This window comes from Urocitellus parryii, chromosome 10, assembly GCF_045843805.1.
Source record: "Urocitellus parryii isolate mUroPar1 chromosome 10, mUroPar1.hap1, whole genome shotgun sequence".
NCBI classification, from domain to species: Eukaryota; Metazoa; Chordata; class Mammalia; order Rodentia; family Sciuridae; genus Urocitellus; species Urocitellus parryii.
The window spans coordinates 102,988,687-103,011,024 of NC_135540.1; the positions used below are offsets into that span (position 1 = coordinate 102,988,687).

Genomic DNA, 22,338 nt, shown 5'->3' on the forward strand with positions numbered 1-22,338 from the left:
ATCTCCATTTTTCACTTATGAGATTTGTTATTTGGGGGAAGTTGTATCCATCTCCTTGGGTAAGGTGTATAATTTCCATCTGTACCAGTTTGCACGGGTGTGAGATGCAGAGGGGCATGCCTATCACAGAGAGTCGCCATTCCTCTGATGATTAAATGAATTAGTTCAGCGAAGGCACTTGGGACAGTGCCTAGCACATGGTAATGAATAACTTTTGCTATTAAATAATACTATTGCTATGAAAACAGGGGTGGGATTTCTGTATGTAATTAAACAACAGGAATCGACTCTATGTTGTTAGGGGTACTGAGGATGGAAAGATATCAAAAGCTATAGAGTTCTTTCTATGTTTTTCCTTTGGCTAGTCTTGGTTGTTAAAAACACAGAGCAGTCTTTTCGTAAGTTATATACCATCCAAGCCACATCAGATGCCATAGTTTAAGCTCTGTTCAGCAGATACCAAAAGACCACCTATTAAATGCCAAATACTCTTTTTTTTTTTTTTTTGTACCAGAGATTGAACCCAGGGGCACTTAACCACTGAGTCATATCACCAGCCCTTTTTTGTATTTTACTTAGAGATAGGGTCTAAGTTGCTAAGGGCCTCCCTAAATTGCTGAGGCTGATTTTGAACTCACAATCCTTCTGTTTCAGCCTCCTGAATGGCTGGAATTACAGGTATATACCACCATGCCCAACCAGATACTCTTATGAATGTTGAGGAGACACAAATGTATAAAAGTGAACACAGCCTCCACAGAAGAGTATAAAATTTGGTGGGGAGAACAGGCCCATGAATAAGTTATTTCTAAACAATTTCAGTGTGGTCATTATTCTCAAAGGCCAAGAGAACTTCAAAAAACTTCTCAACTCACTAATTCATAGAATATTTGTTCCTGCTTATTATTATTATCTTTTTTACTACTCCTGTCTTATTAATACGTCCTTGTTCATAGATTAAAGAAATGGAGAAATTATGAAGTGGTGATGAAGAATAGGCAAAGAAATCGCTATTTCAGTGAAAATGCCAACAATAATGAAATATAACCAGTGCACCACACAGAGAAGAGATGCTGAGTCCCCCACACCCACCTGTCAGTCTGGAGATCTTCCTCCAGGCATGCATTTTATAAGGAAGCAACATATGCAGCATTTGGTTTTTTAAAAAACAGGTTCTAATTTCAATCAATGTACTTTACCATTCTGGAAAGATAAAAAAAATATCATAAGTGAAATTTAGAAACAGTTCTTACCAGTTTCCCAACCTGGAGATGTGTCACAGTAGCTCACAGCCATTTAAAGAATAATAATCTGGGGTTGGGGATTTAGCTCAGTGGCAGAGCACTTGCCTAGCACATGCAAGGCCCTGAGTTCTGTCCTTGGTCCTGAGGGGTGCGGGGGACAATAATCTATTCTATAAGCAAGCGCTTTACACTTTAGAGAAACGCCCCTGTAATACTATGTGAACTCTACAACAAAGTTGTAAGCTGGGCAAAGGTGTGTGTTATTATAGCCCTTCTTTACTTGAGAGAAATGGGAGCTTGCAAATGATATTTCAAGTGATTAGTACTTGGTGCTTCTAAATATTCAACCAAAAGGTCAGTATGGTAAAAATACTATATTAACTCACATTGCATTTTGCTCTTAATTCTACTGTTTCTTAGAGCCAGGGGGTCTCCAAGGCAAGAGGAAAGCTAACTTAAAGAGGAGGAGGACAGGAAAATAGCAAGGTGAATAATTAGCAACTCTGCAGGGCACATACTAAAAAAGCATCAGAGGGCTGGGGTTGTGGCTCAGGGGTAGAGCATGTGCAAGGCCCTGGGTTCAATCCTCAGCACCACATAAAAATAAATAAATAAAATAGAGGTATTGTGTCCAACTACAACTAAAAAATATTTATTTAAAAAAGCATCATAAATGCAGAAGTGAAAGATCTTTAAAAGGCAGTACTTTATATTTTTAAGATATGAATTAACAACTAAAATATACAATCCACAGCAGGGCTAAAACTACCTGACAAACCTTGCCAGGAATAAGGTACTTGGGAGGGTCTGGTCACTGGTGACCCATTGGAGTGGTTTGAATTTTAGTAAGTATTTCAGTCTTCCTGCCTCACAGTCAAGCCCAGAATATCCCAGGAGGACAGATGCTCCACTTGGGAATTCCCATGGTTCTGCCTGTGCCTGTACCCGTTTCACAGGCTTAAAGTTAAGAATACGGACACTCCAGGACAAACTTGAACAATCTCCCCAAGTTATCTGTACCTCCATTTCCTCATCCATCAAATGGAGTAAGAACAAACCTTGAAACAAACCTCAGTTGTCTGATGTCAAGAGATGCATGGAAGTTGGCAAGACTGCTTGCTGAGAAGCTGAGAGAGAGAGAGACTGGAGAGGCCACAGCCGGCCAGCAACTGCCCAGCCCACACTGGCACCACCTACATCCAATTCTTTACTAAAATGACAGAGGAAGCCTGATGAAGTGGTGGTCACATGTAATCCCAGCAACTCCAGAGGTTAAGGCAGGAGGATCGCAAGTTCAAGACCAGCCGTAGCAATTTAGTGAGACCCTCCCTCAAAATAAAAAAAATAAAAAGAATTGGGGATGTAGCTCAGTGGTTAAATGTCCCTGAGTTTAACCCCCAGTACTACTACTACTACTAATAATAATAATAAAATGATAGAGGATGGCCATGTTAAAGCTCAAAGATCCAAATGGATTCAGCAATAGCTTAGGATTTCTGACATCAGTAGAGCATACGCAGAATGTCTGTGGGGGGCGTAAATCAATTTTGATGATAACAAAGCCTTGATTTACCATTATTGCCATAGCCAGAAAAAAAGGTAGAATCCTTAGTCTCCCCCTGACATGTAGAAAGTTAGTTAACCTCTCTTGACTGCAAAACAGGACTAATTTCATTTTCATTTCTAAGAGAAGAATTTGAGAGAAACTGAAATGACTAATATCAACCTGCTGGTGGCCTGGAGCTCCATGCACTGCATACAAACCTTTGAGCATGCTGAGTGCACATGGACATGCTTTTTTAAACTCATAGCCTAATAGTGTTTCTTTTTTGCACTGTCCATCTCTCATCATTTCTTCTTTACTCAGTCATTTTAAACCTATCTCTGTGATTTTCACTTGAAGACTTTGATATTTACTTTGGGGGGAACTAATAGGTTAACACATTTTTAAATTACATAATCAAGTCCTGACTCCCTGAGCCCTATGGAAGCAAAACCAGTAACATTTTTGGTACCAGGGATTGAACCCAGAGGCACATAGCCTAATAGTGTTTCTTTTTTGCACTGTCCATCTCTCATCATTTCTTCTTTACTCAGTCATTTTAAACCTATCTCTGTGATTTTCACTTGAAGACTTTGATATTTACTTTGGGGGGAACTAATAGGTTAACACATTTTTAAATTACATAATCAAGTCCTGACTCCCTGAGCCCTATGGAAGCAAAACCAGTAACATTTTTGGTACCAGGGATTGAACCCAGAGGCACTTAACCACTGAACCACATCCCCAGCGCTTTATTTCTTCCCCCTTAATTTTGACACAGGGTCTCTCTAGGTAGCCTAGAGCCTCATTAAATTGCTGAGGCTGGCCTTGAACTTGTGATCCTCCTGCCTCAACCTCTGAGGTTGCTGGAATTTACAAGCATGGACTACCATGCCCAGCAAAATGAGTAACACTTCCATCCTGATCCAGATGAAAAGTCTTAGTAATTAGTTTTCCATAATTTTTTTTTTTTTTTTTGGTATTGTTCATGGTCACCAATGGAAATAACTGAGCTAGCCTGGAGACCAAGTCCTGACTCTCAAAAAAACAAAAAAACAAACCTCAAATCCCCTTCTGGCCTGGAACAGGAAATACTTTTGCAGAGTAAATAGTAAACATATGGAACCTTTTAACCCCAAGCGGTCATGCAAGCTTCTGAAAACATAAATAGCTTCAACAAGGTTTAGATAGTGTTCGTGTATAAAAAGAATACACATCAACTTTGGCAAAAACTAAGATTGACAATACAATTATTGATGAGGATATGGAGAAAAGGAAATGCTATATACTGCAGGTAAAAGGGTAGTTTTGTTCAACAACTTTGGAAAATAAGTTTATAATATGTTGTAAAGTTAAATAGTCACACCCCACTTAATGTAAGCCTGCAGTTCCAGACCTGGCAAGATTCCAGAGAACTCCTAATGGTGGGGAAAAGAGAGGAATGTTCAAGGAGTCAGGACAGTAGCACATACCTGTAACTCCAGAAGACTCTGGAGACTGAGGCAGGAGTTTTGTAAGTTGCCTGGGCAACTTACACTCTGCCTCGAAATAAAATTTAAAAGGACTGGAGATATAGCTCCATGGTAGAGTGCTTGATTAGAATGTGGGAGGCTCTGGGTTTAAGCTCCAACACTTCAAAAAAAATTATTCAGGGATACAGTGTTGATAACAGCAAAACAAGAAACAACCCAAGTATGAGGAGATGTCAATCAGTCAAAATATATTTATAAAATGGAAACAACAGTGAACATGAATGAACTTCTCTACATGCAGAAATATGGATGGATCTTGAAAAAAATGCTGGGTGAAAGAAGTAATTTCCCAAAGAATTATATATATTATGATACTATTTTAATTATAATTCTAAATGTATATTAATTATACAAATTAATCCTCAACAAAATACTTGCAAATTGAATTCAATAGCACATTAAAAATATCACATACTATGATCAAGTTAGTTTCAATCAAGGATGCAAGGATGGTTTAATATACACAAATTAATAAACAGAATATATCACATAAATAAAATCAAGGATAAAAATCACATGATCATCTCAATAGATGAAAAGAAAAAGTTTGATAAAATTAAACACCCTTCATGATAAAAGCCCTGAAAAAATAAGATATGGAAGGATCATACCTCAATATCATAAAGGCTATATATGACAAACCTATAGCCAACATCATATTAGATGAAAACTAAAAAAGGGTTTCTTCTAAGCAAAGGCACAAGACAAGTGTGTCCATTCTCACCACTCTTTTTTCTTTTCTCTCACCACTCTTATTCAATATAATTCTAGAAATTTTAGAGCAATTGGGCAAGAGAAATAAATAAAAGGTATAATATGATTTTTATACAATTTAATAACATACAAAACTTAAAAAAAATTTAGAGATCCATACACATGTGCTAGAACTAATCTTAAAAACAAAACAATAAGTAACACAAAATTAAGAATCATGGTTCCCTCTGGGGACAGGCCAACCAAAAGGGAGTTGAGGGAGAAATACAGGTAGCTTCCAAAAGTTCAGTGATGCTTTAATTCTTAAACCAGGTCGGGTTCATAAAACTAGTGTTTTCTTAATTTATGTTTCATAATTTTTATGTGCATAATATATATATACTATCTTTTTTTTCTTTTGTGGTACAGGGGGTTGAACCTAGGGGTGCTCTACCACCAAAAAACACCCCCAAACCTATTTTATTTTTTGAGATATATTCTAAGTTGCTTAGGTTGGCCTCAAACTTGTATCCTCCTGCCTCAGCCTCCTGAGAAGCTAGGATTAGAGGTGTATACCACTGTGCCCAGCAACATATGCCCTTTTGAATACTAATAATATTTGAGTGGAAAATGAAAATGTCTATATCTCTAACTAGATTTGAGAAACAATTCCCATATTCTTTCTGGAAATGTTACTATGTACCAATAATAAAACTCAGCGCAAGGTAGGTCTCTGGTCTAATCAAGAATGTTTTGTTTTGTTTTGTTTTTTAAAGAAAAAACCTATTTTTAAAATTTTAAAGTGATGAGAGCTTATTGTACAAAGTTTGGAAAAGCAGAAAAGCATAAAGAAGAAAACTCTTTGGGCCATTCATAGTTGTACAATATAACCATTGTTAACATTTGTTATATTTTCCTCTTTTTTTCATATGTAAAAAGATGGAATCAATATAGCATTTAAAAAAAATTTTTTTTAGTACTAGGGATTGAGCTCAGGTCCTCACACGTGTTAGCGAACACTCTCCCACTAAGATACATCTCTATGATTATGATTATGATTATGATTATTATTTTGAGACAGGGTCCCACTAAGTTACCCAGGCTGGCCTCAAACTTGCTATTCTCCTGCCTCAGCCTCACAAGTTGCTGTAATTACAGGCAAACGTCACTACTCCTGTCTTCAATAGAACATTTCAAAATATATTTTCCTGCTTAGATTTGGAATCTTGCTTCCCTGAAGGCAGCAATGATGCTTATGTGTACATAAAGCATCTTGAGTCGAATGTTCAGTTTTAAGTTATATTAACTATATTATCTACATAAAGTATAACTTAAATTTTAGCATTTCCTCACTGGAAATTTTAAGGAATTAAAAGAGGACAATCAAACCAAAGGTTGATGTAATATTTAGCTTCTAAGTCAATTAGAATAAATAAATGTGATGGGATAGGGTTTTTCTTTTGATGATATGCTTTTAAAACCTCTGATCTCAATATAATATTTTTAAAGACTTGTTTTATTTTTGAAATTGTTTTCTTTTTTAAATTTTTTTTCTACATTTTTATTGGTACATTACAGCTGTACCTAATGATGGGATTTGTTGTTACATATTATTTCTGAATTCTTGAAAGCTCAGCATCTCTCTGGCTAACATAAGTTTAAAGGCCTTTTCCCATTTCTTACCATATGTACAAAAGATTAAATTGTTCATTCTTATATGTACTTTGAAAATTTATTCCTGGGCTGGGGATGTGGCTCAATCGGTAGCACGCTGGCCTGGTATGCACGGGGTGCTGGGTTCAATCCTCAGCACTGCATAAAAATAAAATAAAGATGTTGTGTCCACCAAAAACTAAAAAAATAAATATTAAAAAATTCTCTCGAAAAAAAAATTATTCCTTTTAAAATACCTCAACTTACCATCTACTCAAATATTAATGATATATGCAACATCAGAGCAGGTATCAGGCATAAGAATTTCTAACCATTCATAGTTGACTTTAATGATTAAATTGCAAAATCTTTTTTTTTTAAAGAGAGAGTGAGAGAGGAGAGAGAGAATTTTTTTTAATATTTATTTTTTAGTTCTCGGCGGACACAACATCTTTGTTGGTATGTGGTGCTGAGGATCGAACCTGGGCCGCATGCATGCCAGGCGAGCTCGCTACAGCTTGAGCCACATTCCCAGCCCCAAATCGCAGAATCTTGTAAGAACTGGAATACTTTTCATCTCTCCCATGCTGGGTTCCTAAAGTGTGATTCTGATTCCGAAGGTCTTTGGTGGGCTTGGACATTTCTGCAGGTGATTCTGAAGCCTGACCAGGCTGGACATCTCCTGCTCTTAGTACCTTAAGGACACTAACCACCAGTTTTATATTCAAAACAACAAAACTCTGTCCCAACCCTTTGCACTGGCCTGGAGAAGCAGATCAATATTCCACCCCTTTTTGTCAAATTTTTTTGGCAGGGCAGTGGGGATGGAACACAAGGTGTAGCATGCTGGGCAAGGTTCTATCACTGAGCTGTAGCCCCAGTCCTTCTTTTTATCAATTTCTGAGAGACACCAACAGCCTGGGTGAGCCCCCTCCTACCTGCTCCAGATCAGCTCAATCAGTGATGAGTGGGAAGTGCTTTTCCCACCAGTTTGACTAGGGAAGTGGCCACACATCAATTTTCTCACTTAGGAAAATATGTTTCAAGAGCCCATTGTTCAACAGACACGAGTATGGCAATATGTAAATCAATGGAAGTGTAACTGATGTGATTCTGCAATCTGTATACGGGGTAAAAATGGGAGTTCATAACCCACTTGAATCAAAGTGTGAAATATGATATATCAAGAACTATGTAATGTTTTGAACAACCAACAATAAAAAAAATTAAAAATTAAAAAATTAAAAAAGAGCCCATTGTTCACAGGAAGTTCACAGAGAACATAAAAGAAACATAGGTGAAAGAAAAGAAAAAATTCTTTACAAAAAGGGGTGGAATATTGATTTGCCTCTCCAGGCCAGTGCAAAGGCTGGGCCAGAGTTTTGTTGTTTTGAATATAAAGAAGGTCCTAAAGAAACATCCACCTGCTTGTTTCCCTTTTGGCCAGTTTGGGTGAGGACTTGCTGTTGATAATCTTTGTTTCTTGGTTTCATATTGGTGGCATTACAAAGAGGTCAGATTAGCTGGGAGAGGAAAGAAAAGATGCCAAAAGAAAAGGTAACTAAAGATTAACAGTTGGTAGCACTTTCTGTGAGCAAGTTTATAAAGGTAGAAGTAAAGTTGTCAGATTGACACAACTGTCTGCTCTATCATTAGAATTAATTTAGGAAAAACCAGCAATTTTCACTTGAACTTTTTTTTTTTTTTTTTTGGTACTAGGGATTCAATCCAGAGGTGCTTTACCACTGAGCCTCATCCCTAGCCACCGCCCTTTTTTTTGTTTAATTTAGAGACAGGGTCTTGCTGAGTTTCTTAGGGGCTTGATAAATTGCTAAGGCTGGCTTTGAACTCATGATCCTCCTGCCTCAGTGCTCCCAAGTCACTGAGATTACAGGCATACACTACTTTGCCCAGTGTTCACTTAACCTCTTGAAAATATTTATGCAATGACTTGACCAAACCATGAAAGAAAAATACAATCACAGGACACATTACTCTTTGAATGTTTCATAAGATGTGAATAACCACAAAAACAAAACCTGTGCTAAGATTAAAGTTTAAGTAGCTTTAAAGTATTTTTAGTTCTTTTTATCTGAAATTGTTTAGACTACCTTCAGAGAAACTTCTCAATCATTTCCTTATTAGAAACTGTTGAGACGCTTTCTAAGGTCAAGGTTAACAAGGCAGGTTGATTTATACAGTAAGAGGGAAAGAGAGAAGAAACGAATCAACAGCAAACATTTGTCAACCACCAAGGGCTGAAATAACAGAGATTGAGCTCTGTAGAGAACTAACAAATATATGTGACGGTAGAGATATTTTGCCTATGTTTCTAGAAACCAAGCAAGTTTATTTGGGTGTACCTTGGAGAAGTGGGTGCTGTCAAATGGCCCTCCCACAGATCTTCTTAACCGCCAACCAAAACCAATGGCTTTCTGCCAACTAATCCAAGGAGTACTTTAAAGTCAACCAGGACCTCCCCATGAAACCTCAAAGTCCTCTAACAGTAAGCCACAGAAATCTAATAAAATAGAACGCACCTGACCCACGTAAGAACATAAGCAGCCCTTGAGTTATATAACAGTGGTAACAAAAAGAAAGGAAGAAATATATACAGAACAGCCTTTCAATCTTGAATCCAGTTTAGAAATCTAACATTTCTGAAGGACTGAGGATTCTACAAAGCTGCAGCAGAGATTCTCAAGGCATAGCCAGCACGACAGTATCAAGTGGAATTAGACGGAAACTTTCTAGAGCAAGAAATAAAATTAGAAGCAGTAGTCTCCCTGTCCTGGTCTCTTCTAGGCAAAATAAGTAGTGGTAGGTGGTTTCAGTGGGCAGCTGTGGCCTGGAGTGGTGTCACCACTAGGATAGTTCATGCCCATTCAAAACGACAAGCCCCCACCTGCATTTAGACTGATGGTCTCTTGATTTTTCCTCCCTACTGAACTGAAGACAGACTGGCCTACTGAGAAGGGGTGAGCCAAACATGGGCTGAATCCAAAGCTAAGGCTTTCCATTCTAGGATGCTGGTCACTAACTGGGCAGCATTGGGAAAGTTAGCCATTTCCCTGGAAGAGACTGCAGGAGGTAATTTGGAAGGCTCTTTCCAACTCTGGAGTTGTGTGTCAAAGCCAGCTGAGACATGGGTGCAAACAGGGGAGGAGCTGTTTCAGAGGTGGCTTGACCCCCTCCTGCCTCAGTGTTGAGACAGGAATTGTTGCTACTGATTTTTAGGTGATGGTGGTAGGGAAGCACAGTTCCCTCAAAACACATGATTTCACAGTAAGCTGGTAAGGGATTTGAACATGACTGGCTCACAGTATTGCAGCTTCTTGTCTTGCCTGAAGTTCCTTAAGGTGACCTAGTAGAGAGGCAAAGACATTTATTTAGGGAGAAGAAGATTCAGGTCACAGAGGAAAAGGTTGTAACAGCATTGGGTACATGATACAGGCAGATTAGTGGAGTGTGGCTCATCCCCAGGCACAAACCACATCAAAACCTACTCAGGATTGTGCTGGATGATTTTGCAATTGTTTGTTAAAACAAACCAATGTGATTTCATAATTCCTACACTTGTTTTTCTTTTACTGTCAGTAACAGTCAAGTCCTGACAGGTCTGTACCAAATCCACAGTCAAGAATATCTTGTAGGCTCACTTTCTACACCTGGATACAACTTAAATTGGGAGAGGGGGCACATCTGCCAATTTTCTTTGCCCCAATTGCAAGGCTGCCTAGGTATGGAAAGACGGAGTACCAGGCAGTCATGTTGTCCCAAATCTGGGCAATGTTTGGCTCTAAAAGAAAGGCCTAATGTCGTTTATGATGGACGTGACTTTATAGGAAGTCTATACTACCATCACAAGGGAAGTCTGAGGTTTTAAGTGACAGTTGAATTTGATCCTCCTGAGTGTGGGCTTCATCTTGGAAGTGATCACGGTGGTGGGGAGGCACTTAATGAGGTGGACTCTTTACCATTTACTGTGAAATACTGGCCCCGCAGCTGCAATCTTGGGGACTCACGGATTGCATTAGAGTAGGCAGGATAGTTGGAGGAGGAGGTTACAGGGTGCAGAGTGGCCCACGCAAGCCCTGCAGGTGTCTCAGTCTCTCATCCTAAATCCCCTATGCTCTGTAAACCTGTCTTCAACTCCGTAAAACGGAAAGATCTTAAAAGCGCATCACCACTTCTCCAACTTTCAGAGGTAGCCTGCCCTGTGGGAAGTTTTTCCAGAGGAAGTGTGGGTGCTCAGCCCTCCCTGGCGCAGGCTGCCAAGAGCGCGCGCGGGAGGCGTGGCCGTAGCGGACTCGAGGGAACCCACCCTCCCATCTGTCGTCCTCACCCTGGGAGCTCCCCCTCCGGGAGATAGCACCTCCGGGAGAGGGCGGGAGGCGGGGGCGCGGTATCATCTTCCTCTGCACCAGCCTAGACGAGGTCGGGGAAGTCGCGGGGACCAGTCCTGCGAGGCAGGAGGACGCGCCGCTCCGCTGTGCGACCCCTGGTGCAACCCGGGAAGGTCGGCCCCGGGGAGGGCGCTCGCGAGCTCCCGCCGCTGCCTGCGGCCACCGGGGACTCACGCAGCTGGGCAGCGGGAGGAGGGGACAGCCGAGCACAGTGGTCCAGCCGCGTCCCGAAGAAGTTGGGTCCCTCCGGTGCTCCCCGCCCGCGGCCTCGCTCACGGCAGCCGCTTCTCGCTTCCCTGCAGCCGCGCCAGGACCATGTCAGCGGAGACGGCGAGCGGCCCCACGGAGGACCAGGTGGAGATCCTGGAGTACAACTTCAACAAGGTCAACAAGCACCCGGACCCCACCACGCTGTGCCTCATCGCGGCCGAGGCCGGCCTTTCGGAGGAGGAGACCCAGGTGAGTGCCGCACGTGTCCCGCGCGCCGGACCCGCTGGGGCAGAGGAGTCCCGGTCGCCCCCCGCGTCGCGCCCCCGCCTGATCGCGGGCGGTCTAGAGCCCGGACCCTGCATCGCTGCCACCCCCGCAAGCCCAGCTCCCTGGTTCCCAAGGGCGCCCCGTCTGCCCTCTACCCTCAGCCTGCGGCGGTTGCCCCAGGATCTGCGAAGGCACCAGGGTCACCTTTATGTCCCCTGCTTTTCCACTCTCTCTCTCACAGCCCGGGATAAATTCTGTCCTCCCTCTGGGCTGGGAGCCGCGTCGGTCGCCAGCTCTTGTTTCGATTTCCCTGGCAGCTTGGTATCCCCTCCGGGCTGTGGCGGGAGACCTTCAGGAGCATCTATTCTCAAAGGGGATGTCACAGTTGGAAGGGACCTTAGAATTTAACTACAAATTCAGTGCTCAGATTTGGCAAATGAGGAAACTAAGGCCCAGAGGAAGGGAGTTGTTAGAATGGCAAGGGTCCTTAAGCGTGTTTTCTTCACCACAGCATGCCCCTCTTAGCTGCAAAACTGAAATTGTACCTAGCCAGGCCAATTTGGCTCAGATTTTTTTTTTTTTTTTAATTCCCTGGTTCTAAGGTTTAGAGTCTCTTTCTGGAGTTTTTCAACAATGAAGACATTTGACATCACAGCTGGAGGGGAATTGGCAGCACATACCTCTTAAGTGCTCTGATTTTTAATTTTTTTTTAAGAACTCTCTTATTAATCCACCACATTGCTTAGAGAATGCATCACTTGCCTATGTGCAATGTTGGAGTCTTTAGCTGACTTTTTTTTTTTTTTTTATAAACCCTGTCCAAACTCTGGCTTCTCTTTTTCCTTCCATCATGAAAAGACAATTTGTTACCAGTGATAAACTACTTGGAACTGAGCTAGCATTTCCAAAGCACTTCACACCTCTAATCTCAAAGCTAAAGCAAAGGACATTGTTACTATTCCCATTTTCTAGAGCACCAGGGACTCTGTCCTCTCCTCACTATGCTCATTTGAAGCTTAAAACCTTGTAATCCATACTCCCTAGGATCCTAGAACCAAGACCCTGGACCCAAACCCAAAATAATTTCTGCTAATTAAGCCAGAGGCATTTTGGAAAACCTGCCCATGGATAATCTTCTCCTTCACAGATCAAGTAGAAAGGCAAACATATCTGTTTCTAGGAAATGGAACAGCTGTCTGATTAACCAGAACCAGAACTAAACGGGAGGTGATTTATTGTAACCCAAGTCTAACAGCTCATGTTTCTTGGAACCCCCCGAGGAGGCAGCCTGCTGAAGTTTGAGCATTTAAAACCCCATGCTATATTTAGGAAAGAGGAATGATTATAGAGACAGCTCATCATTTTAAGGCTGTAGGATACTGTAGGGACAGTACCAACAAGGGATGGTAACCCCTTCTCAGTGTCTGATTGTCCCATGGCAAGTTAGCATTAATCCCTTTACTTGTAAAGCAGAGTAATTATGTTAATATTTGTTGTTCACTATTTTGTGTCTGTGTATATTGTGTGTGTATGAGAGAGAGAAAAAGAGAAAGTTAGATGGATGCTCGGCATCAAACCCAAGCCCTCAAGCATGTTAAACTTACACTCTATTCTACCACTGAACTACACCCCCAGCCCTGTGTGGATCTTTGGAATGGATAATACTTGCCATGTGTTGTTCAAGGAATCCTCCAAGTATTGTTATTTATTTGCCAACATAGCATGAGGGTAGGTACTGTTAGCCCAATTGTCTAGATAAGAGACTGAGGCTTAGAAAGGTTAAGTAACTTGCCCAAGATCACAGTTAGGAGGCAGCCAAGCTAGGACTTGAACCTGGGAAGTTTGGTTTCACAATCAGGATGGAAACAACGGGGTGGGTAGGAGGGAAGGACTGAAAACTCATATTTCCTTCTGAAAAAAAAAAAAATCCATGCATTAAACAATGATCACTCCAGGCCATAGTCAACGGTTCCTTGAGAGCCACCTGATATTAGAGAATTAAAACTAAATCGGGGTAGGCACAGAAAGAAAGGCACCTGCTTCTTTCTGTGGTTGAGGTCTGCAGCTCAGACACCTACACATCAGATCCACCTGCCCCTCTCAGGCAGCCCTCCCTCCATTCCCTCTCTTCTGCCATCCTCAAATAAACAAATGGTAGACCAGCCCTGACAGCAGTGGGTGTGGGTGAGTCAGCCTCATAGCAGGGGCCCCTTGGCTTCCTCTTCCTGCCATGAGGCCAACACCTTCTTCCTCCCTGTGGCTACCATAGCTCAGCCTGCCTCTGTCTTCCTGCCTAGACCTGCAGGGAGGCATCTGGAACACAGAGCTCAGAGAGAGACAGCTTAGCAAGTTTCAGGAAAGAAGACCCCTAGGTTCCTTGGACAGCCTGTCCTTGGTCACTTCTTACTAGACTGGGTCTCATCTTCCCAATCTTTCTGCCCCCCACTCCTGCCATCTTCATGTGTACTGGGAGATGGGAATGGTTCTCTAATCTCCTCAAACAACTTATACATTTTTTTTAAAAAGTGTCTTCTACAAAAAAAGAAAAGCATATTTTGGAGATATAGTGTCCAATGATGAACTTTCAGGCATTCGTGAAATTATTTTTATTTGTAGCAGTTCTTTTGGGGACCTTGGAATAGTTCCATGGAGGCCAAGGCCCGCTGGGCCCACATATAAGCAGGATCTGTATCAACACATCCCTGTCTCTGTTCTTCACCAGTGTGGCTCTTTTCACGCAGCAAGGTCCAAAGCCAAAATAATATTCATCACATAGACCCGAATCTTCACCCTACCCTAACACCAGCCACCTCCAGATAGAATCACACTTAATTTTCCTAGAACAAATAATACTTTACAACAAGAAAAATAAGCATGAGATACTCTTGTGAGGCAGTTCCTGCAACGACTCACTACTGATGATTTGACAGGGGCAAGAGGAGCCAAAAGGTGGACACATTCTCTGACTAGGGGGGGTTTGTGAACCTCTTTTTTTTCCCCTCCAACCTTCCTTACATCAGTTGAGTAATGTACTGACATCCTAACAAGTTTGAGGAAGGCACATCTTTCATGATGACATGAAAACCTAGTCATTGCACTTATGAACCAACCACAAAAGAATCTGCAGCTCTCTTTATAGCTCTCTTTATTTTATTTTATTTATTTATTTATTTATTTATTTTTGTCTACTGTAGGACAAAACTCTCTGCTATGGGGGGTGGGCAGGCAGATATTCAGAGTGTCATGAAGGATGCTCTAATTTTTTTAAGTTGTATTGACTAGGATCCTAGAATGATTTTTCCCTCTCTAAACAGTAACCTAAACATCACCTACATTTAAGTTAGTTGAACCCGTTTAGAACGCCTCTTTTTATCATTTTGAAGTCAGTGTTAGAAGGGGCTGGGAAAGCTCTTTCATCAGCCCTCTGGGAGCCTAGGATGATCTAGTGTTCTCTATTTTACACACACACACACACACACACACACACACACACACACACACAATTCAAGTGCAGTGTAGTTGGCATTGGTTCTTGGAGAAGTTTCCAGTATTTTTTTTTTTTATCTCCTCTTGATGTTTTGGGCTTGTTCCCAGAACCCAGTAGTTTTTAGTTGTTGGATGTTTTATCTGTGGAATAAAGACCTCTAAAGGTCTCCCCGTGAAAAGAATGAAATGTTAGTTGCTAGAGAAAAGGATACGAACAATGTTATTTTGCACTAACCCCTCCCATTCCAGTGTCTCATTATCATCTGTTCAATCAGAGTAAATAAATCTCCATCAGTGGGTGAGGGTAATGAGGGCACGCATTTATAAGCAAGCTAGGGATGAATATCTTTCCCAGGGGATGATGGAAACAAAGGGAGGGAAGGACAAAGCCAGGTGGAAAATCAGCATAGATGTAATGGAGACATATGATTCCACTGTGTTGGGGGGTGGCGCAAGTGAGGGATTTAATGGTTTTTGTTGGATAGCAACTTGTTTGTTAAATCATTATGTATGTATTTGATTTTAAAATATATATATTTGGAAAACAGTTGAGCTTTTCTGGCACCTCCTCCCATCCCCCAGTGCTAGAACTCAATTGGTTAAGCATTTGGATGCCAGCTTGCAAATTTGCAAACGTGATCCAGGCTGAAGCAATTTTCGGTAATGCCATCAATATTCTACCTCACTCCATAGTGTAAAGATGTGGGTGGTTCTTTTGAATGGGGCCAGCTCAACCATTTGGTCTTAAATGAGTTCTGATAGAAAGTGAGATTTTTCCTCCTCTAGGTTTTAATTAGTCAGTCTTTAAAATGCCAAATAAATATTCGGCTCTGGTCACTGGAAATCCTATTTAATCAGCACTTGAGGCCTCAAAACCCCCACAGGGCTACCTCATTAAGGAAGCTGGTGTCACGCTGTGCTCAGGCCAGAACCCAGAGTTAGCTGAACACACATATGGATTCTAGAAGAAAATGTGCCCAACTTTCACAGAACTTGGGTTGAAGCCACCAAAGTTATATGAGCTTTCACTTCTCAAAGATTAGTGATCCCCAGGAGCAAAATATGGCATCCAGGGAGCAATCCCCAAAGAAAGGGCTTCCCTTCCCATCTTGCTGGCCTCTGCTCTGGCTTTAGATTCCTTTTCTCCGCTGTCACTCCCCAGTATAAAGGAGGATAGACAACTGACCTTGACAGCTGTGTGTGGCCGTGAGGTGCACCTCTGCTGTACCAATCGGGGCGTTGTGGTGTGGCCCTGTGACGTTCATCCAGCCTAGCACTGTCACGGAGCCCCAAGCCGTCCTCGAGCCTCACCCCCTTTCTAGTGCCACAGCCTGTCCTCCAGCACTTGTCCTTACAGGCACTTCTGCTCCTGTGCTTTTTCCCATTTTTTTCTGATCTTGAACTGACACTAAAACTCCCTTTCAGATCTCTAGATCTCTGCAGGGATGAGATCTTCCCCAGTATGGCCCTAGAGCCTGGTCCACTGTTCTGAGGTTGAAACTGCATCTGAGCAGCCATCAGGTCATGCTAAGCATGGAGCCACTCTAGATGCTTCCCTCTGCACCGCCTCCATCAGCACATCCCAGGTCTGGTGTCTCAGAGCTGGGCTGTCTCTGATGTTTCCTTTCTGCCCCCTCATTCCCTTGCCCCTAGAAGGAGTGAGTTTCAGAAAGCTCAGAAGGGACAGTAGAGACATCCCCCACCACCAAGCTTACTTCATTTATAGAAGAGCTGAGTGATGCTCTATTTTTAGGGACTTTTTTTTTCCAAGTTTTCATAACTAAATAGTTACAATATAGCTTCCTAATAGAAGGGCCCAGTGCTGCAGAGCCCTGGGCCACCTCCCCAAGCAGCTTGCCTGTTTACACTGAGTGACAGGCACTACCATCATTCTCAATGTGTACCATGACATGTGAGCCGCTGGGAAGCACAGAGGCAACAGAGCTTGGGGATCCCGACTTCTTGTCAAGCTAACCTGTTCTCTCTGGTGGGGATCAAGATTGCTGCTCTGTTTCCTCACTACTCCCTCTTCAAAGTTTTGTTTTGTTTGTTTTGTTTGGGGGGGTTCCTTGGCAATATTAGGGATGGAACCCAGGGATTCATGCATGCTAGGCAAGGGCTCCACCACTGAGCTATACTCCCAACCCTTTTTACTTTTTGTTTGAGATAGGATCTCACTAAGTTACCCAGGCTGGCCTCAAACTTGCAATCCTCCTGCCTCAGCCCTCTGAGTAGCTGGGATTACAGACATGAACCACCACACCCTGCCAATCTGTTTTCTTAAATCCCAACTTCTTAAGTCCTGATCAACCTGGTCCAGACCCCATCCCCTATTCCCAGCATGCTTCTCCTGAACTCTCATCCACTCCATAGCATAACAAAGACAGCCAGGGACTAGGAGAGTAACATACTGCATTACCACAGCACATCAAAATGTTTTAGTCTTCCTATGGTACCAGGTCTAGAAGCACGACCCCAAATTATGGTCACTTTTTTTTTTTTGGTGGGGGGTGGGGGACGGTGCTGGGAATTAAACTCAGAGGCACTCAACCACTAAGCCACATCCCCAGCCCTATATTGTATTTTCTTTAGAGACAGGGTCTCACTGAGTTGCTTAGTGCCTCACTTTTGCTGAGGCTGGCTTTGAATTCACAATCCTCCTGCCTTGGCCTCCTGAGCTGCTGGGTTACAGGCCTGTGCCACCTCGCCCAGCACATGATCACTTTTCATGAGATGTGACTATGTGAGTCATACAGAGCTGGAAGATTCCAATAAACTGTAGGTCTCTCCATCTTCTCTCACTCCTCAGTGGCCCTGGAGCAGGAAAGAGGGGGCTGGCCCCCTCCACAGATCCCCGTGTGCTCCCAGGTTGTCTAGTGCTCAGTTATCATTCATTTTATTCATCAAATTCTTACTAATTAGCTGTCAATGAGCAAAGCCCACAGTAGATCAGCCATAGAGATCTATCTGGGCATCAAGCAATGTCTTTAATTCCTTTTATTCATTCAACAAACATGGATTAATCTCTAACTCTTGATGCAATGGTGATGATATGAAAACAGTTTCTGTTTCTAGAAGAATGTATAGATTTTTTAAAAAGTGAATAGTCCAGGCAATGTGGCATACATTCATAATCCCAGTGACTCAAGAGGCCAAGGCAGGAGGATGGCAAGTTCAAGGTCAGCCTCAGCAACTTGTGAGAACCCTGTCTCAAAATAAAAATAAAAAGGGCTGGGGATGTAATTCAGTGGTAGAATACTCCACTGGTTCACTCCCAAATACTAAAAACAAAACAAAAAGAAAAGTGAATACATAAGCAAATATTTTTTTTAAAAAATATATTAAAAGTTCTATGAAGGCAACAAAGTACTAAAATATATAAGGAGAACCTACTTTTGATAAGAGTGGTCAGGAAGACTTCATCAAGAAGGTTCTATTCAAGCTGAAAACTGTAGATCACAGAAAGACCATCTGATAAAGAATATAGCCCATTCTAAGCATAGGAAATGACTGTGCAAATGTCCTGAGACAGAAAAGTTGGGTGAAATGTGAGAAACGTTTCACCATGCACCCATCCCTTGCTTCCCTCCTTCCCAACTGGGCCACAGAGGCTATGTTTTAGAAAGTAAACAGGCATTTCAGTTTCTCAGTATGTGACAGATAATCTTGTCCCCTTCTCTCTTCCAGAAATGGTTTAAACAGCGCCTGGCCCAGTGGCGGCAGTCGGAAGGCCTGCCCTCAGAGTGCAGATCTGTCACAGACTAAGGAGGCCCCGCACCAGCAGCTCCCCTCCGTGAGGTCCGTCTGCTGATTCTCCTCAACTTCACCATGCCGGTTCAACTTTTCAGTGTAATGATGTATGTTCCATTGTTAGCTGTCCTGGATTTAACACAGTGTTGTGGTTTTTTAGCTGTACATAACTAGAAAATAACAACCGGAAGCTAACCTCAACTTCCATATAAAGCAGTGGCTTGGCTGGGAAACTCGGTGTGGCTTGCGTGTCCCTCTGGGTTGGAATGACAGATGGTGTGAAAGCCATCTAAGTTTGCTTTGGACCCTCACCTCCCAATGACAATTTGCTTTTACCATCCATTTCAAAACAAGCAAGGCCTCTGTTGAAAAGATAACATGATGGAGCAGGGAAGGCATTTCCTTCTGAATCTCCTTACCTAAGTTTTTCTCCTTAAGTTTCATTTGACACATTGATGGTTGGGTGAGAATACAGAGGTGTATCTGAGTCGTTCAAATTTTATAAAACAGCTCCTTGGCATATAGCTGCATTAATTGGGAAAGAACCCCGATGGATTAGAAGCAACGTCAACCAAAATGCAACTCCAGAGATTCAAAAAGTCTTGAATTTATACTTTATTTAATGCATTTGTTAAATTTATTTTGCTAAATAAAATGAACTGCTTTTTGTCTCCGAAATGATATTCTAAATAAAACCTTAACTTTTTGTTGAAAATGCACTGAGTCCTTTACAGATTTTTTTAACCTAATAAGAAACATATCAAAGAGAAAAGCAGAATAGTTCTTCCTAGGAGCTGAGAGTTGTCATTTTCCAAATCCTTGCTTTTCCAAGTGTGGTCCAAGACCAGTCATTAGCATTAGCGGTGAGCCTGTGAGACTCCCAGAATCTCAGACCCCAATCCAGACCTGTGGAATCAGATTCTACATTCCTACTGAGGTCCCCAAATGGTTTTAATGCATAGGAAACTTTGAGCAGCACTGTTTCAAAGGACACCACTGGTCAATTTACGTCAATTTACATCCATTTGCTAAGGTAGCTCATAAATGTCTTAATGGTCTCTCAGTCAAGATGGTGTCAGATTGCATGGAATAATAACTTGGTAACAGATGAACCAAATAGACAAAGGTGGGTAATCCTGGGCTGTTCAAGTAGTTCCCTAATGCTGTCAAGAATTTAGGGTCCCTCTGTATTCTCAACTTTGCTATCTTTAGCACTTGGCTCTGGAGACAGGAGAGGAATGCTGGGACTGAATCTGCATTTCAATGGTAGTGGGGGAAAGGAGGTGGAGGGAGGCAGCTAGAGCAAGTGCTCAAGCCAAAGGCAAATGCCAGCTCAGTCTTTCCTTTTAAAAAGGTTTACATATGGGGCTGAGGTTGTGGCTCAGTGGTAGAGCTCTTGTCTAGCACATGTGAGGCACTGGGTTCAAACCTAAACACAGCATAAAAATAAATAAATATAATAGAGGTATTGTGTCCAACTACAACTAAAAAATAATTTTTTAAAAATATATTAAATAAAGGTATTGTATCCATGTACAACTTGAAAAAAATATTTTTATAAAAGGTTTACGCACAATGCCAGGCAAGGTGGCGTAGGCCTATAATCCCAGCGGCTCAGGAGGCTGAGGCAGGAGGATCACGAGTTCAAAGCCAGCTTCAGCAAAAGCGAGGCACTAAGCAATTCAGACTCTGTCTCTAAATAAAATACAAAAAAAAAAAAAAGAGGGGGGTTTTACACACACACACACACACACACACACACATACACACACTGCCTGGAAGTCCCCACTAGCAGCTTTCATCTACATCTCACTGGCCAGAATGGGTCACAAGGCCAGCACTAAGTGAATCTGGGAATCTGGGAAGGTGCCCATTTGTGATTGGGCATGGGGTACAGTTGCTCAGAAGGAAAGCCTGGAGGGTGTAGCTGGGTGATAGGGTGCTTGCCTACTGGGTTTAACCCCAGCACTGCAAAAACCAACCAACCAACCAAAAAAAAAAAAAAAAAAAAAAAAAAAGGCAAGAAGGAAAGAGCCAGGCATGTTGGAACACATTTGTAATCCCAGCAATTTGGGAGGCTGAAGCAGGAGGATTGCAAACTTGAGGCAAGGCTGGGCAACTTAACAACACTCTGTCTCAAAATTAAAAAATTAAAAAGGCTGGGATGTGCTCAGTGATTCAAGTGCACCAGCAACCAGCATTCGATCCCTAGTAGACACACACACACACACACACACACACACACACACACACCACACACACCACACACACACAGAAAGGATGGATATTGGAAAGGCTACTAATAATGTCTATCAATGCAACCAGGAATGATGCTGGTGAACACTTCTGAACTCCTACCTACAATTCTGGCTCAGTTTTCGAGTTCTTTAAAATAAAGAGCCCAAGAGTAAAAACACTAACAATTGTTCTGAATACAACTGTTTACAAGATCCTATTAAACATCCTTGGTGAGTTTCCTCTCCCCCTACCTTAAAACATTTCTTCTGTAAACAAATAGTGAGCCAGGGCCTGAACAGAATAGCCTCATCTTGGCATCCTCCTCTCAACCTAATTAGTGATGGTCTAAGCATCTGCCAGCCACAGGGTTGTATGCTGACTTTTTTTCTGGGGAAAAAAAAAAAAGGGTGAAGGCAGGGTTTGTAATATACAGCCTTTATTGTGTTGAGGCATATTCCTTGTAGGGATGAGGCAGAAGTATGTCTTTATATTAACACTTGATCATAGAGAGCATTTTTAAACTTTTCTAAGCATTCTCACAGATACTGGATTACCCATTGAGAGGAACGTGGGCCAGTGACACAGAGCACAGATCTGCTCATAAAGTAATGAGAAAGAGAAGCTGAACCAGGTCTAAGAACTAGGTGGGAAGTCTTTCCAGCCCATCTAAGCCATGATTCAAGAACAATCCAGGACAAGAAGAGTTAACCTGTGGGCAGAAGTCTCACTTCCCTTGAGGGAGTCTGGAGTCCTTGAGTGCCCTAGTTGGGAAGGAAGGAAGGAGTCAGTGTTCTTTAAGATGTGAATTTGTTCCCAAGCCTCATCTTCTTGAGTTTGCTTTTTTAAACCATAAAACAAAGATTGTAACACTTTACTTAAAAAAGAGCCTCTTGTAAATAAGTAATAATTACCATTGCTACAAAGTACTCAAGTACATAGGGCGGGCTTATTTTGATCCATAAGCCTTTATGAGAAAACAGAGCTCCAAGTGTTATCCTAGAGTCTCTGCTGGACACCCAGGGTCAGGCCTCTAAGTGATAATATCCACCCTAGACTGAGAGAAATCCCACAAGCTCTCTCTTCTCACCTTGTGTCCTAGCTCCACTACTGCAGACACGGCACAGATCATCCTCAAAGTCCCTCACTGTGGCTATTCAGGCTATAGACGCTGGAAAAATGAAATACTCCCCTTTGTACTCACACTTGAAGTGGTTGTGGTGATGTGACACTGCCTACCCAATGAGACTTAAATTGAAGACTGGGGGGTGGGGCTTGAAAGGAGCATTTTTGCATTTCTTATTTTAGTTTTTGCAGTG

At 42.1% G+C, this 22,338-nt stretch overlaps 1 protein-coding gene and 1 non-coding gene across 6 annotated transcripts in view; one reads left to right on the forward strand and one right to left on the reverse strand.

Moving 5' to 3' along the window:
- Window positions 1-19,474, forward strand: part of Hopx (HOP homeobox) — a 30,992-nt gene extending 11,518 nt beyond the window's left edge. The window contains exons 1-3 of one of the 5 annotated variants that reach the window (XM_026386435.2): window positions 11,011-11,102; window positions 11,374-11,530; window positions 18,722-19,474. In XM_026386435.2, the coding sequence (XP_026242220.1) occupies window positions 11,387-11,530; window positions 18,722-18,799 (222 nt within the window). In that variant the 5' untranslated portion in view covers window positions 11,011-11,102; window positions 11,374-11,386 and the 3' untranslated portion in view covers window positions 18,800-19,474. Of the gene's footprint in view, window positions 1-11,010; window positions 11,531-18,721 lie in introns of those variants that run through there. The other 4 variants (XM_026386407.2, XM_026386416.2, XM_026386425.2 and 1 more) reach the window with 4 other exon arrangements.
- Window positions 14,563-14,669, reverse strand: LOC113182010 (small nucleolar RNA U13). The gene has a single exon (XR_003300661.1). It is a non-coding gene; the product is annotated as a small nucleolar RNA U13 (small nucleolar RNA).
- Window positions 19,475-22,338: the final 2,864 nt, after the last annotated feature.